The following is a 13,536-nucleotide window of genomic DNA, read 5'->3' as shown; positions in this document are numbered from 1 at the left end:
TATTTTATATTTCCCTGACAATAAAAAGAGAAATGAAGGAGGAAATGTCCTAGGTTTAATCTACCACTCTTTTTATTTGGATGAAGCATTTTCTTAAGTAATGAGAAATATGTCAACAACTCATGTTGTAAGTTACAAATATTTGTGTGGAAAAAAAAGACTTTGCTGCTTTGAAATTTCAGAAATTTAATTTAATTAACAAGGCATCTTTTAGTTTATCAAACTTGCATACATTGTAAATTTTATCACAATTTTAATGATTTTTGATTCCCAGAAATGGTTATATTTGAAAACAGTTTATATATACATTAAGTTTATATGTTCTTTGACTATTAAGATCCCATCATATATGATCCATATGATCCCCAAACCTTTTTTTATCAGGTTTAATCAAATACATTAATGATCTGCTTATTTTCTTTAGAGATTTTTTACTCATTTTCTCTTTGTTAACTGAATATTTTATAATATTTTAAATACTTTATATTTAATTTATAATATTTTAATATAATATAATATTTTAAATACTTTATAATATTTTAAATATTTTAAATTTGCTTGAATTCTCAGTTTTGTTAACCTGTGTATTGGGTATCTCTGAAGTTAAAGTGTTCATTCTGGGAGCATATTGCCAGCATTCAATGAAATCTCAGTAACTGATGGTAGAGTGCTGGATTAAATTGTGAATAGCTGTTGAACTGATACCTCCTTGATCAATTTCTAATAGTTTTCTTAATGTATTCTGTATTTGTTATATTTTCTTTTTTTTTCTTATTACTAATTTGGGCTGTAAGGGCATTTCCATTATTTGCTTGCCAAAAAATTAAGCATAAAATGCTTCCCTTTTTGCAACTTGTTACCCCCAATAGTTATCCTTCCAAAGCAAAACTTCCCTTTAGAAAGAGGGAGATAGGGGCAGCTAGATGGCTCAATGGATAGAGCACCTACCCTGTGGTCAGGAGGACCTGAATTCAAATCCAGCCACAGACACTTAATAATTGCCTAGCTGTGTGTCTTTGGGCAAGTCACCTAACCCCATTGCCTTGCAAAAGAAAAAAAGAAAGAGGGACATATAGACAATAAACTTTTCTTAATCCTCGATTCTTTGTTCTTCAAATAAGGAAACACAGTAATTTTCTCAAATGTTAAGAATATGTATGTATATATATATATATATATATATATATATATATATATATATATATATGTATGGATATATGTGTGTCTGTAATTATATATTTATATAGAAACTTTAATTTCAGTCCTTCTCTTCCTCAAACCCATTCTCCCCACCACCACTACCCACCCAAAAAATAAAATGTGAATTCTTGGTATCTTTATTTTTTAATTTAAATTTATTTTTATTAAAGATATTATTTGAGTTTTACATTTTTTCCCCATCTTGCTTCCCTCCCCCCCCCCACAGAAAGCACTCTGTCAGTCTTTACTTTGTTTCCATGTTGTACCTTGGTCCAAATTGGGTGTGATGAGAGAGAAATCATATCCTTAAAGAGAAGTCTAAGAAGGTAACAAGATCAGACAATAAGCTATCTGTTTTTTATTCTAAATTAAAGGGAATAGTCCTTGCACTTTGTTCAAACTCCACAGCTCCTTATCTGGATACAGATGGCACTCTCCTTTGCAGACAGCCCAAAATTGTTCTTGATTGTTGCACTGATGGAATGAGCAAGTCCTTCAAGGTTGAACATCACTCCCATGTTGCTGTTAGGGTATACAGTGTTTTTCTGGTTCTGCTCATCTCACTCAACATCAGTTTATGCAAATCCCTCCAGGTTTCCCTGAAATCCCGTCCCTCCTGGTTTCTAATAGAACAATAGTGTTCCATGACATACATATACCACATATATATTCAATATTGAAATGACTTCATTGTCTATGGTACCTTTTAGGAGGATAAAGTTTCCTTCCTTATCTCTTTAACGCTATCTATTTTTGCTGCTGCTTTGTCTGAGATGAGGATTGCTACCCCTGCTTTTTTTACTTCAGCTGAAGCAAAATATATTTTGCTCCAACCTTTTACCTTTACTCTATATGTATCTCTCTGCTTCAAATGAGTTTCTTGTAAGCAGCATATTGTAGGATTCTGGTTTTTAATCCACTCTGCTATTTGCTTACGTTTTAAGGGAGAGTTCATCCCATTCACATTCAAGGTTATGATTACTAATTCTTTATTGCCCTCTGTGCTATCTTCCCTCTGTTTGTATTTTTTCCCATTTCCCCCCCCCTTTCATCCATATTCCCCAGTCTTTTGTTGCTGAAAACCACCCCCTTCAGTATGTTTGCCCTCCTATATCACACCTTCCCCTTTCTTTCCCCTTTCCCTTTTTCCCTTTTCCCCTCCCTTCCTTTTGTTATTTCCCCTTATTTCCCCAACTCCCCTTCCCTTTCTCCGTCCCCCCTCTCCTTTTCCCCTTTTAATACTTGAAAGGTTAGATGTTTTATAAGTTAACTGAGTATGTGTAGGTTGACTTGAAGCCAAGTCTGATGAGAAGATTCAGGCATTTCTCCTCTGCTCCCTTCTTCCCCACTATTAGTATAGGTTCTTTTTTTTTACCTCTTAGTGTACTGAGATTTACCCCATTCGATCCCCTCCTTCCTCCCGTCTCTTTTCTGTCCCCCTTTTTAGGGCCGTAGTGGGTTTTTTTTATATCCTTCTATCTAAGTCATAGAAAATTCTGAGTGTCTGTCCCTTCTAGTTCTGTATATTCTAACAAGTAGAGTCCAAGTTCCTGAGAGTTATTAGAGTCTTTCTCCCAAGTGGGGTTAAAGCCAATTACATCCCATTAGATAGTAGTCTCATGGATAGGTCATGAATGTCCATCATTTCTGGCTAGGTGTATTCTCTCTGTTAGAGTTACATTTCTCAAGGTTTATGAGAATCTTTTTTTTTTACCCCCATTCTGGGATATTGCCAGTTTCAACTTACTCGATTGCATTTTTTTTCCTTTTACCGCCCCCCCTTTTTTTTAACCTTTTCATGTGTCTCTTGAGCCTCCTGTTTGATGTCCAAATTTTCTGTTTAGCCATGGTCTTTTCATCAGAAATTTTTGGAATTCTTCCATTTCGTTAAATGTCCATCTTTTTCCCTGGAAGAGAAGGCTCAGCTTTGCAGGAAAGTAGATTCTTGGCTGCATTCCAAGCTCCTGTGCTCTTCAAAATATCTCGTTCCAGGCCCTTCGATCCCTTCAAGTTGACACAGCCAGGTCCTGCATGATCCTTACTGTGGCTCCTTGATATTTAAATTGTTTCTTTCTGGCTGCTTGCAGGATTTTCTCTTTTATCTGATAGTTCTGCAGTTTGGCCACAACATTCCTTGGTGTTTTCATTTTAGGATCTTTTTCTGGTGGGGATCGATGTACTCTTTCAATAACTACTTTGCCCTCTGATTCCATGAATTCAGGGCAGTTTTCCATCACTAGATCCTGTAATATTAAGTCCAGGCTTTTTTTCTCTTCAGTGTTTTCAGGAAGTACTTTAATTTTCAGGTTGCCACTCCTCAATTTGTTCTCAAGGTCAATGGTATTTTACATTTGCTTCTATTTTTTCTATTTTTTGATTTTGTTTAACTGACTCTTGCTATCTTGTGGAGTCATTAGTTTCTGTAGACTCTATTTTTGGGGGAGGGGAGTTTTCTTCATTAACCTTCTGCAACTCCTTTACCAATTGGTCAATTCCACTTTTGAAAGAGCTTTCCATTTGACCAATTGAGGTTTTGAGAGAATTAATTTCTTTTTGCATTTGCTCATTTGAGGATCTGAGAGAATTATTCTCGTTTTGTAATTGTCCAGTTGATGATCTGAGAGATTTATTCTCCTTTTGTGTTTGTCCAATTGTACTTTCTAAGGTATTGTCTCTTCCAAATTTTTAAGCTCCTTCCTTATTTCTTCAAGGAAGTCTTTCTGTGTTGGAGACCAGATTGTATTCTCCTCAGAGGTTCCAGGTCTCTCTGGGTTGGGGTCTTTCCCTTCCAGGAATTTTTCTATGGATCCAGCTTTCTGCTGTCCCTTCTTCATTATGCTCAGACCTTGAGTTGGGGAGGGGCTGGTTCACCTGGGCTTGAGATCGCTGAAGGCTTTACTGAGTGCAGTTTCTCTGGCTGGCCAGTAGGAGGTGCTGGTTGCCCTCTCTGGAGTGTCTGTGACCTTGATTGAGACCTTCTCCCTTTGCCAGAAGGCAGGAGTTGGAACTATTGAATTCTTTTGCCTTCAATCAATGGTGGGCTTTTCCCTGGCCTGAGGCCATTCCTCAGCTGAACTGGTTCTTCTGCTCCTACAGCTGGGCCTGAGGCAGAAGTAGTTTGCATTTGTTTGGGGAGAGGCCTCTATGCAATGGAGGCATGACTGGAGAAGCCTAGGGATGGTGTCTGCAGTTCTCCTGCACCAGAACACTTCCCCCCCAGCCTGGTCCCCGAGCTCCAGGGAGACAGCACCAACACCAGCACCTCTGCTTCCACGTGGACCCAAGCCCCTTTTGTCCAGCCCCACCCCTGATCCAGCAGGTCTGGCCCTCAGACTCCCGATTCCAATTCAGCTGTTAATCTGGCTGATCCGACCCGGATTCATCCAAGGCTGCTGCAGGAGACAAATCCTGAGGTAGATGTTCTTTCTCCTGGCTTTTCTGGATCGGATTTCTTTTAAGAGGTTTGTTTCATGTGATAGATGGGGAACAGTTCAGGAGACTTTAGAACTGTGCCTGTCTTCTCTCCGCCATCTTGGCTGGAAGTTTCTTTGTATCTTTTCTTAGTTTAGAAGTATTGCTAACTGATCATTCTTAATCAGATTTATATGGCACAACATTAGAGATGTAGCTTTTCAAGTTTTGTTGGGATAAAAATAGTTCACATTTAGTCCATCAGAAGAAATAGGAAGAAAATCAACAGAAACTAAAGTTTTTTTACAGTAACTGAAGATACACAGACGATAGACTGGACCTTCATAGATCATTAGGACTACAGAAGCCTTAGAATATAGAAAAGCAAAGGAGAAATGGTCCTAGAGCATAAAAAGTTAGAACAAAAAATTCTGACCTAGAATGGATCTTAGAATACAAATTATTAAAATTGAAAGGAATATTAGTGATTTTCTGTTTAAGCATCTCCTTTTATAGATGTAGAGCTGGGGTGCAGTAAGATGCAGTGATTTGCCAGAGGCCACAGGCAACAAATGAGTGGCAGAGCCTCACTCTCAGATCTACTAGTTCCCTAACCCCATCCATTTTGCTAAACCGCATAGTATGTATACATATATTTATATGTATACATGTATATTCTTATGGTGTAATAATTTTAATTTTGAGGTTTTATTTTATAAAACCAAAGTAACAATTTCACACCTCTTTCCTTTTAGAGAAATTAAGAAGCCTTCTATTTTGAGCTCTATTTTTGAGATCTCTGTCCTCTATTCTATACCAGAAAGCCATTGTACACCATTCATCATTCTCTCTTATTTTCTCTAGTAAAGAAAAACTTGACTTTTCTCTTTCCCAAGGCCAAACTTAATAAAGTTTACAGTTTTATCACACATTTTCTCCTTGCAAAGATTGTTTCTTCAATAATTCTCATCCTCTAATTTTTATATTTTATCTACTGGTTCTTCCTTGCTACCTATAATATGCCCAGGTTTCTCTTGTCCTTTTCAAAGCCTTCACTTAATTTTGTCCTCAAATTATCACCTCCTAGCTCTCTTTTATTTCACAGTCAGACTCAGAAAAGATTGTCTACATTCTTGACCTCCAGTCTATGCCCTTATTTTCTTGTTTCTCACTGACTTCTCTCTTTTTCTCTCTCTCTCTCTCCTCCAATTTTATTTGTCTACACGTGTACATGTTATTTAATTAGAGTTGAACATAAGTTCCTTGAGGGTCATTTTTTTTGTTTTGTTCTTTTAGCTCCAAAGCCAACATAGTGCTTTGCACACGGTAGGTGCTTAAATATTCACTGAATCAAATACAACACCAAATCAAAAGCACAAATCAAAAATGAATAAACCTAATTCGTATCATTCTTTCCCAAAGATAAAACAAAAAGACAGAAAAAGTAACACTGACACTTTATATGAAGTTGTGTGCTTGGAGAGTGAATCAGAAAGAGAAAGAAGAAAAACTACAGCCAGTCCCTCCCTTCGCCTGCCACAGTCAGGGTCCCAGAGTTCAATGATACCTTCCCCTCCAGAAGATGATGAAGAGGAAGGTAAGTTTTAAGTTAAGTTTATGCTGTAGCTTCAGTTGCTTGCAGGCTTTTTTGAAGTCATGATATTATCTGGTATTATTTTCTAGTTACAACTGTGAAAAATAAAACTTTTTTAATACATCAATAAGCATTTTTATCTTATGATTAAATTTTTATTTTTGTTTTTAAGTTTTATGTATATATTTATATATATATATAGTTTTCCTGGTTCTTATTACTTCACTTTTCATTAATTTGTCTTCATAGACTTCATTATATTCATCATCTTTATTTTTAAAATAGTATTTTATTTTTTCCAATTACATATGTCAACAAGCCTTTATTAAGTTTAACTGTATGCCAGGCACTATGCTAAGCTTTGGGAATATAAATACAAACAGAAACTCCCTCAAGGAGTTTATGTTCTTTTTTTTGGTTTGTAATTTATTTTTTCCTATAACATACAATGGTATCTTTTCAACCAATCCTTTTTTTGCAGATTTTGAATTTTACCAAAAATTAAAACTTATACCTGTTAAGTTTATATACACATATAAACACATATATTTTATGGTTTGGGAGTGTTTTTTTTTTAATGAGCTGTAACACTGTAGTCCACTTTAGTCCCTAAAGCATTTTGAAATGGAGAAGAATTTATTAATGTTAGAAGACTCAAGAAGATGGGTACATCACAGAAATTCAGCTCAAGTTAGTTATTTTTTCCATTTCAAGATTGTCCTTTATTTTTTTTTTATGTTTTATTTTAATTTAAGGCAATGGGGTTAAGTGACTTGCCCAAGGTTATACAGGAAATTATTAAGTGTCAGAGGTCAGATTTGAACTCAGGTCCTCCTGACTACTAACCACTGCACCATCTTTTTTTTTTTTAGGTTTTTTTTTGCAAGGCAAATGGGGTTAAGTGGCTTGCCCAAGGCCACACAGCTAGGTAATTATTAAGTGTCTGAGACCGGATTTGAACCCAGGTACTCCTGACTCCAAGGCTGGTGCTTTATCCACTATGCCACCTAGCCGCCCTCCAAAGTCTATATCCACTGCACCATCTGACTGTCCCCTGTCCTTTATTTTAACTTGCCACGACCAACATCAAAATGTTGGGGGGAGAGCAGCAAAGCATTTGTAAAACCTGATCTTTTCAATGAACCTTGATTACCTCCAGAGTAAAATTCACATTCCTATATTGGAATGTCATCTTTTCTCACTTAAACTTCTTATTTCTGTTAGTGAATCCAATATCTTTCCTGTCATTCAAAACCAAATATATGGAGTCATCTTTGACTATTTCATACTTCTTTCATCCTCTACAAATGAATATGTTTCCTTCTTATCTGTGGCATATTGAAATTCCCTCCCCCCCCCCAGACTCTTTTCTGTGAAATATCTTAGCCCATTCTAATTCTCCTTTCCCTTTCTCCCAGTGTACATTCCATTTTTGCACATTGACTCCATCATTATAGTATATCATACCTTTATATTCAACTCCCTCCTGTGCCTTGTCTAAATGTGCTCCTTCTAACTTCTCTAATAAATGAGAAGGTTCATAAGAGTATTATCAGTATCATCTTCCCATGCAGGAATACAAGCAATTCAACATCATTAAATCCCTCATAATTTGCCCTTCCCATCCCAAGCTCTCTAAGCTTCACCTGAGTCCTGGAATATTTGAAGATCAAGCTTTCTGTTCAGCTCTGGTCATTTCAACAGGAAAGTTTGAGAGTCCCCATTTCATTGAAAATCCATCTTTTCCCCTGAAAGAGGATGTTCAGTTTTGCTGGTTAGTTGATTCTCATTTGTAATCCAAGCTCCTTTGCCTTCTGGAAAAGCATATTCTAAGCCCTGTGAGCCCTTAATGTAGACACTGCTAAAGCTTGTGCAATCCCGACTAGCTTCATGTTATTTGAATTGTTTCTTCGGTCAGCTTGTAATATTTTCTCCTTGACTTGGGAGTTCTAGAATGTGGCTATAATATTCCTGGGAGTTTTCATTTTGGGATCTCTTTCAGGAGGCGCTTGGTGGATTCTCTCAATTTCTATTTTACTCTCTGCTTTTAGGATAGCAGGGCAATTTTTCTGAATTTTTTTTTGAAAAATGAAATCTAGACTCTTTCCCTGGTCATAACTTTCACATACTTCAATAATTTTTAAATTATCTTTCCTGGATCTGTTTTTCCAGGTTAGTTGTTCCTCCAATGAGATATTTCATACTTTCTTGTAATTTTTCATTCTTTTGTTTTAATTGTTTTATTTTTTTTCTTGATTTCACACAAAGCCATCAGCTTCCCTTAGATCCATTCTATATTTGAAAGAGTTATTTTCTATAGAGAACTTTTGTATCTCCCTTTCCATTTGGCCAGTTCTGCTTTTCAAGGCATTCTTCTCATTGGCCTTTTGGACTGTTTGATCTAAACTGGTTTCTACAGTGTTATTTTCTTCATTTTTTTGTATCTCCTTCACCAAGCTGCTGACTTGTTTTTCATAATTTTCCTGCATCACTCTCATTTCTCTTTCCATTTTCCCTCTACCTCTCTTAACTGATTTTCAAAATCCTTAATTGAGCTCTTCCATATAGCCTGAGACCAATTCTTCTTTTACTTGCAGGCTTTGGATACAAAATCTTTGACTTTGTTATGTTCTGAGTGTGTCTTTTGATTCTCCATGGGACCAAAGTAATTGTTTATTGCCGGATTTTTTTTCTTCTGTTGTTTGCTCCCGAGCCAGTAACTTGATTTTTACTCTTTTTTTAAGGTGAGGATCTTCTTCCAGGGTGGAGGATGCACTGTTCCAAGTTTTTGAGGGTTTTTGCAACTGTTTTCAGGGACACCCCCCCAGCGACCTCAATTTCTTCAAGTTCTGAGTCTCCAACTGTTTTCCTAGCTTGTGCCTGGTCTGTGGATAACCACAATCACTACCCTTTGCCCTAGAACTGTGAGAAGGGTCCCTGCTCTGCTCTGGCAGTATGGGATGCCAGACTGACTATGACCAGGATATGAGTATATACAAAGCAACAGAGATAGTAAATAGAACTATATAGTCTCCCTCTACCCCCTTCCCATCCAAGGGCTGAGCATTCTGGAAGCAGCTTCTATGTGACTCCGCAGGCATGCTTCCAGTCCCTGAGGGTCAAGCCTGCACTGAGGCCTGCACTGAACTGGGCTCCGTGCTCAATCTGGTATGGCAGGGTTTTCCTGCTGGGTTTCCAAGTTTTCCTTGGAAATCCTGGGACTGAAAGGTCTGGAAATCACCCCCCACTCCCATGGACCCAGGTGCCCCCAGGGACCCAGACTCCTGGTGGGTTGTTTCTGGATGGCTGGAATTGGTTTGCTCTGGTGTGGCCTGCACAGCCTGCACTTTCTAGCTCTGGTGTAACAGAACCTTTCTCTGGATCTTCCAAGTTGTCTTGAATTGGAAAATTGTTTTATTCAGTCTTTCTGTGGGTTCCACCACTCTAGAATTTGTTTAGGAGGTAGTTTGGTGGTACAATGGGGGCAGGTAGGTGGCACAGTAGATAGAGCACTGGCCCTGAAGTCAGGAGGACCTGAGTTCAAATCTGGTCTCACAGACTTAATAATTACCTAGAGAAGTTGGGAAACCACTCAACCCCATTACCTTGCAACCCCCCCCCCCCAAAAAGAGCTTATTTGTTTCAAGTTATTATTTAGAGGTATTAGAAGTGGTCTGAGGAAGAGTTCCCAGGATTTCAAGCCTTTACTCTGCTATCTTGTCTCCCTCTCAACTCTAGTTTATAGTAACAAAATACTCATTTGAAAATGTAGTATATTTTCTTTGTATAATAGTATTAAAGATTAAAAGAGATCATCCAATGCAGGCTCCTTATTGTAAAGATCAGAAAATTGAGGCCTAAAAGGTTAAATTACTTGTCTAAGACCATGAACTATTAAGTGCCTAAATGGGATTACCACCTAGGTTTTCTTGAAATTCAGTGCTCTTTCCTAATCATAAAATATTTTGGGGGGTAGTAGAGTTGGGGGGGAACCACGATTTGATGAATGCACTGATTTAAATAAAAGTTATTTTTTATTTGAGACCTAGCCAGTCCATTTCCTATCAAATGCAAAATTAAAAGATTGTCCCTGCCATATAATGAATGAAAGCTTAGATTTTACTTAAAGTAGTCAGTGCATTTGAATGCACATAGAAATGGATATTTTCAAGGTCATAAATCAAATTTGTTGAAAACATTATTCATTAAAAGCTCAAAAGTTTGTAATAAAAACCAAGCAGCTCTAAATTAGTAACTAGTTCAATTTTTCATTTAACACAGTCCTTTTCATCATACTATCTTTGTGTTCTGTTTGTTAAAGATAATGATGAACCTCTCTTAAGTGGATCAGGGGATGTATCCAAAGAATGTGCCGAAAAAATTCTTGAAACTTGGGGAGAACTACTATCAAGATGGTAAGTTTTATAATAACCTCTGTTTTGTTCCAGAAATTCATTTTGTATACTGTGATGCATACCTTAGCAGAGTAATTCAGCCTGGGAATGAATAATTGAGCCTCATCAGAAGCAACTAGATGTAATGTAAAAACACAGAATCTCAGATCAGGACATCTAAATTGAAATCTTATTTCTAATACTTCCTAGCTACATGACTTTGGACAAGTCACTTAACTTCTGAGTCTCAGTTTCTTCATTGGTAAAGTAATTGACCTGGACTAGATAATATCTTAGAGTTCTTCTGGTCCTGTATTAATATATTAAAAATATTTATTATTATTTTAATATAATAAATATTAATATTTATTCATCTATTTCCTTTCAGCTAAATTGATGACTAGAGAAATGAAAGGATCCCCTAGGAAACATTGCTCTGGATAGTCAGACTTACTTTAAAAGGATTATATTTCCTTAAGCTCTCTCTTATATTATGAAAAAGGATGTTAGGATGATGAGATTATAATTTATATTTTTATCAAATTATATTTTGATGATATGCACATTTTGTAGAATTTTATAGAAGGAAAAGAAGTAATTTGAATTCCTCTTGAATCTCCTCTGTCTAATTATTAGACTCATCAATTAAGTTGATAAGTCTCTTCCTTCATGATATAATGTTTGTCCTTCATTTTTGAAGAAGACCATAACATCAAGGAGGTAATGCCATAACAAGCACATGAATTCAATTTGGGGGGGGGGCTCTTCCAGAACCATCTGAGATCCAGTGGTCAGATATGAATCAGTAGCACTTGAGTTAACCCTGGATGCAAGACAGTCAAAGTTAAGTGACTCACCCAAGGTCACACAACTAGTAAGAGTCCAGTGTTTGAAGCTGGATTCAAACTCCTGTCCTCCTGACTCCAAAGTTAGTGCACTACCTACTATGCCATATATTGACCTCCTCCATGATACAATTTTTCTTGGAAGGAACATTTGACTTATTTTGAGCTGAATCATATCATGTTCTATCTCGGAATTTTAAATAGATTCTCTGTGCCCTTGAAGGATAGAACTACCTTTGCTGAAGTATCACTTTTGTGATACTTTATATTTTCAATAAAATATTCCTATATACTAGGAATTGTCAGAGAGAAACTTTGGTTTGTTTCCTCACAGGTTTGGTTTTAACAGATCATTTATCAATCTTTTCCCTGAGCACTGAGTAGTATAGGGTTCTATTTTTCTCCAATAATAGAAAGCCAAATGTAAACTTTTAAAATCTCTGTTCTCTCTCTCCCCTACCCCATACCAATTCTCTGATAAACAAATAACTTTCCTATATTTTGATTTTTCCCTCTTTATCAGGAGACAAAACAGCCACCATTCACATTAAAACTTTGCTTTCAGAACAGATTTTGAAGTGTCTAAGGAACTAGTGCTGGCAGATATGAAAATATTTCATATCTTGAAATTGTCTTAAAAATTAAATTGAGTCTTTTTTTGCCTAATAATAGATTTTAAATCACTGAAATGTAGTTTGAAGCACTCAGATCTCTGATCAGATTTTAATGAGGCAATGTTCCATAATGAAAAGTGTACTTGAGTCAGAAAACATATTCTAAGGCCAAACCAACCATGGGAATGTGGAGTTAGGCATTTTTCTCTCTGATCATCAGTTTCCTCAACTATAACATAGAGGAGATATTTTCCTCAACCTACCTCAAAAGAATTTTTTTCTGGAGGCAATTGAGGTAAAGTGACTTGCCAAAGGCCACACAACTAATATGTGTCTGAGACTGGATTTGAAGTAGGGTCCTGGTAGTCTATCCACTGTACCACCTAGCTGCTCCCCTCAAAAGATTTTTGTGAGGAAACTTCTCTGTAGCCATTGATAGAGCGTTGAACTTGGAATCAAAAAGACCCTATAGTTAATATCACTGGTTGTGTGACCTTGAGCAAGTTATTTAACTACCTCTGTTATTATTATCTACCTCTCATTGTCATTGTGATAATGTTTTCAAGGTACTTTGCAAACCTTTTTGTGCCATGAGTGCTATTAATTTAGTTAATTTTATTATAATTATTATTTCTAACCTGAGAAACTAAATCCTAGATTTTTCTTATTGTTTGAAGTTTGCCCTTTATTCTCAAAAAGCACCAGTGACATCACAAGGATGATGCCTTGACTTTCTTGTGAATTGCATTTAAGTGAGGCAGAGCTCCACAAAGTCATCAGTCTCATTCTCTCCTCAGTCATCGGAGACCAGTGGCAAGACAAAAGTCAAGAGAAGTAGCAGTGGCCCCCATAGGCACTTAGTTTTGGGATATATTGTAGAAATCTATTCTATCCTTACCTGAATCATAAATCCCCATTATTATCCCTGAAAATCTAGTCACTTCCTGAATACTTTCAATGATGGGGAATTCATTAACTTAATTAGCCCACCATTATACAAATGTGGCTCATTATCAGCTAGCTACAAAGTTAATATGTTTTCCCATCTGAGCAAAGCTGTTTAAAACGGTTGATCAGGGACAGCTAGGTGGCACAGTGGGTAGAGCACCGACCCTGGAGTCAGGAGGACCTGAGTTCAAACCTAATCTCAGACACTTAATAATTGCCTAGCTGTGTGACCTTGGGCAAGTCACTTAACCCCTTGGCCTTTTTTAAAAAATTTATTTAAGGCAATGGAGTTAAGTGACTTGCCTAAGTCACTCGACTAGACAATTATTAAGTATCTGAGAACAGATTAGAACTCAGGTCCTCCTGACTCCAGGGCCGGTGCTCTATCCACAGTACCACCTAGCTTCCACCTGCTGCACCCCCTCCATTGCCTTTCCAAAAAAAAAAATTGCTCCTAAGTATAGTAAGCAGAGCTAAGAAAACATACACAGTTTTGATGTCTTTTTCATATGTATCTCTACAAAATACAG

General features: G+C 36.8%; 1 protein-coding gene across 4 annotated transcripts in view; it reads left to right on the top strand.

Moving 5' to 3' along the window:
• The window catches only part of RABGAP1 (RAB GTPase activating protein 1), a 242,377-nt gene that overhangs the window by 129,524 nt on the left and 99,317 nt on the right, over positions 1-13,536 (top strand). For all 4 annotated transcript variants that reach the window (XM_074211619.1, XM_074211617.1, XM_074211618.1 and 1 more), the window contains 2 exons: positions 6,034-6,208; positions 10,527-10,620. In XM_074211619.1, coding sequence (XP_074067720.1) covers positions 6,034-6,208; positions 10,527-10,620 — 269 coding nt within the window. The remainder of the gene's footprint in view (positions 1-6,033; positions 6,209-10,526; positions 10,621-13,536) is intronic.

The sequence above is a fragment of the Macrotis lagotis genome, chromosome 1, assembly GCF_037893015.1.
Source record: "Macrotis lagotis isolate mMagLag1 chromosome 1, bilby.v1.9.chrom.fasta, whole genome shotgun sequence".
NCBI classification, from domain to species: domain Eukaryota; kingdom Metazoa; phylum Chordata; class Mammalia; order Peramelemorphia; family Peramelidae; genus Macrotis; species Macrotis lagotis.
The sequence above is the reverse complement of the archived record's forward strand: the minus strand, read 5'-3'. Positions and strand labels throughout refer to the sequence as shown.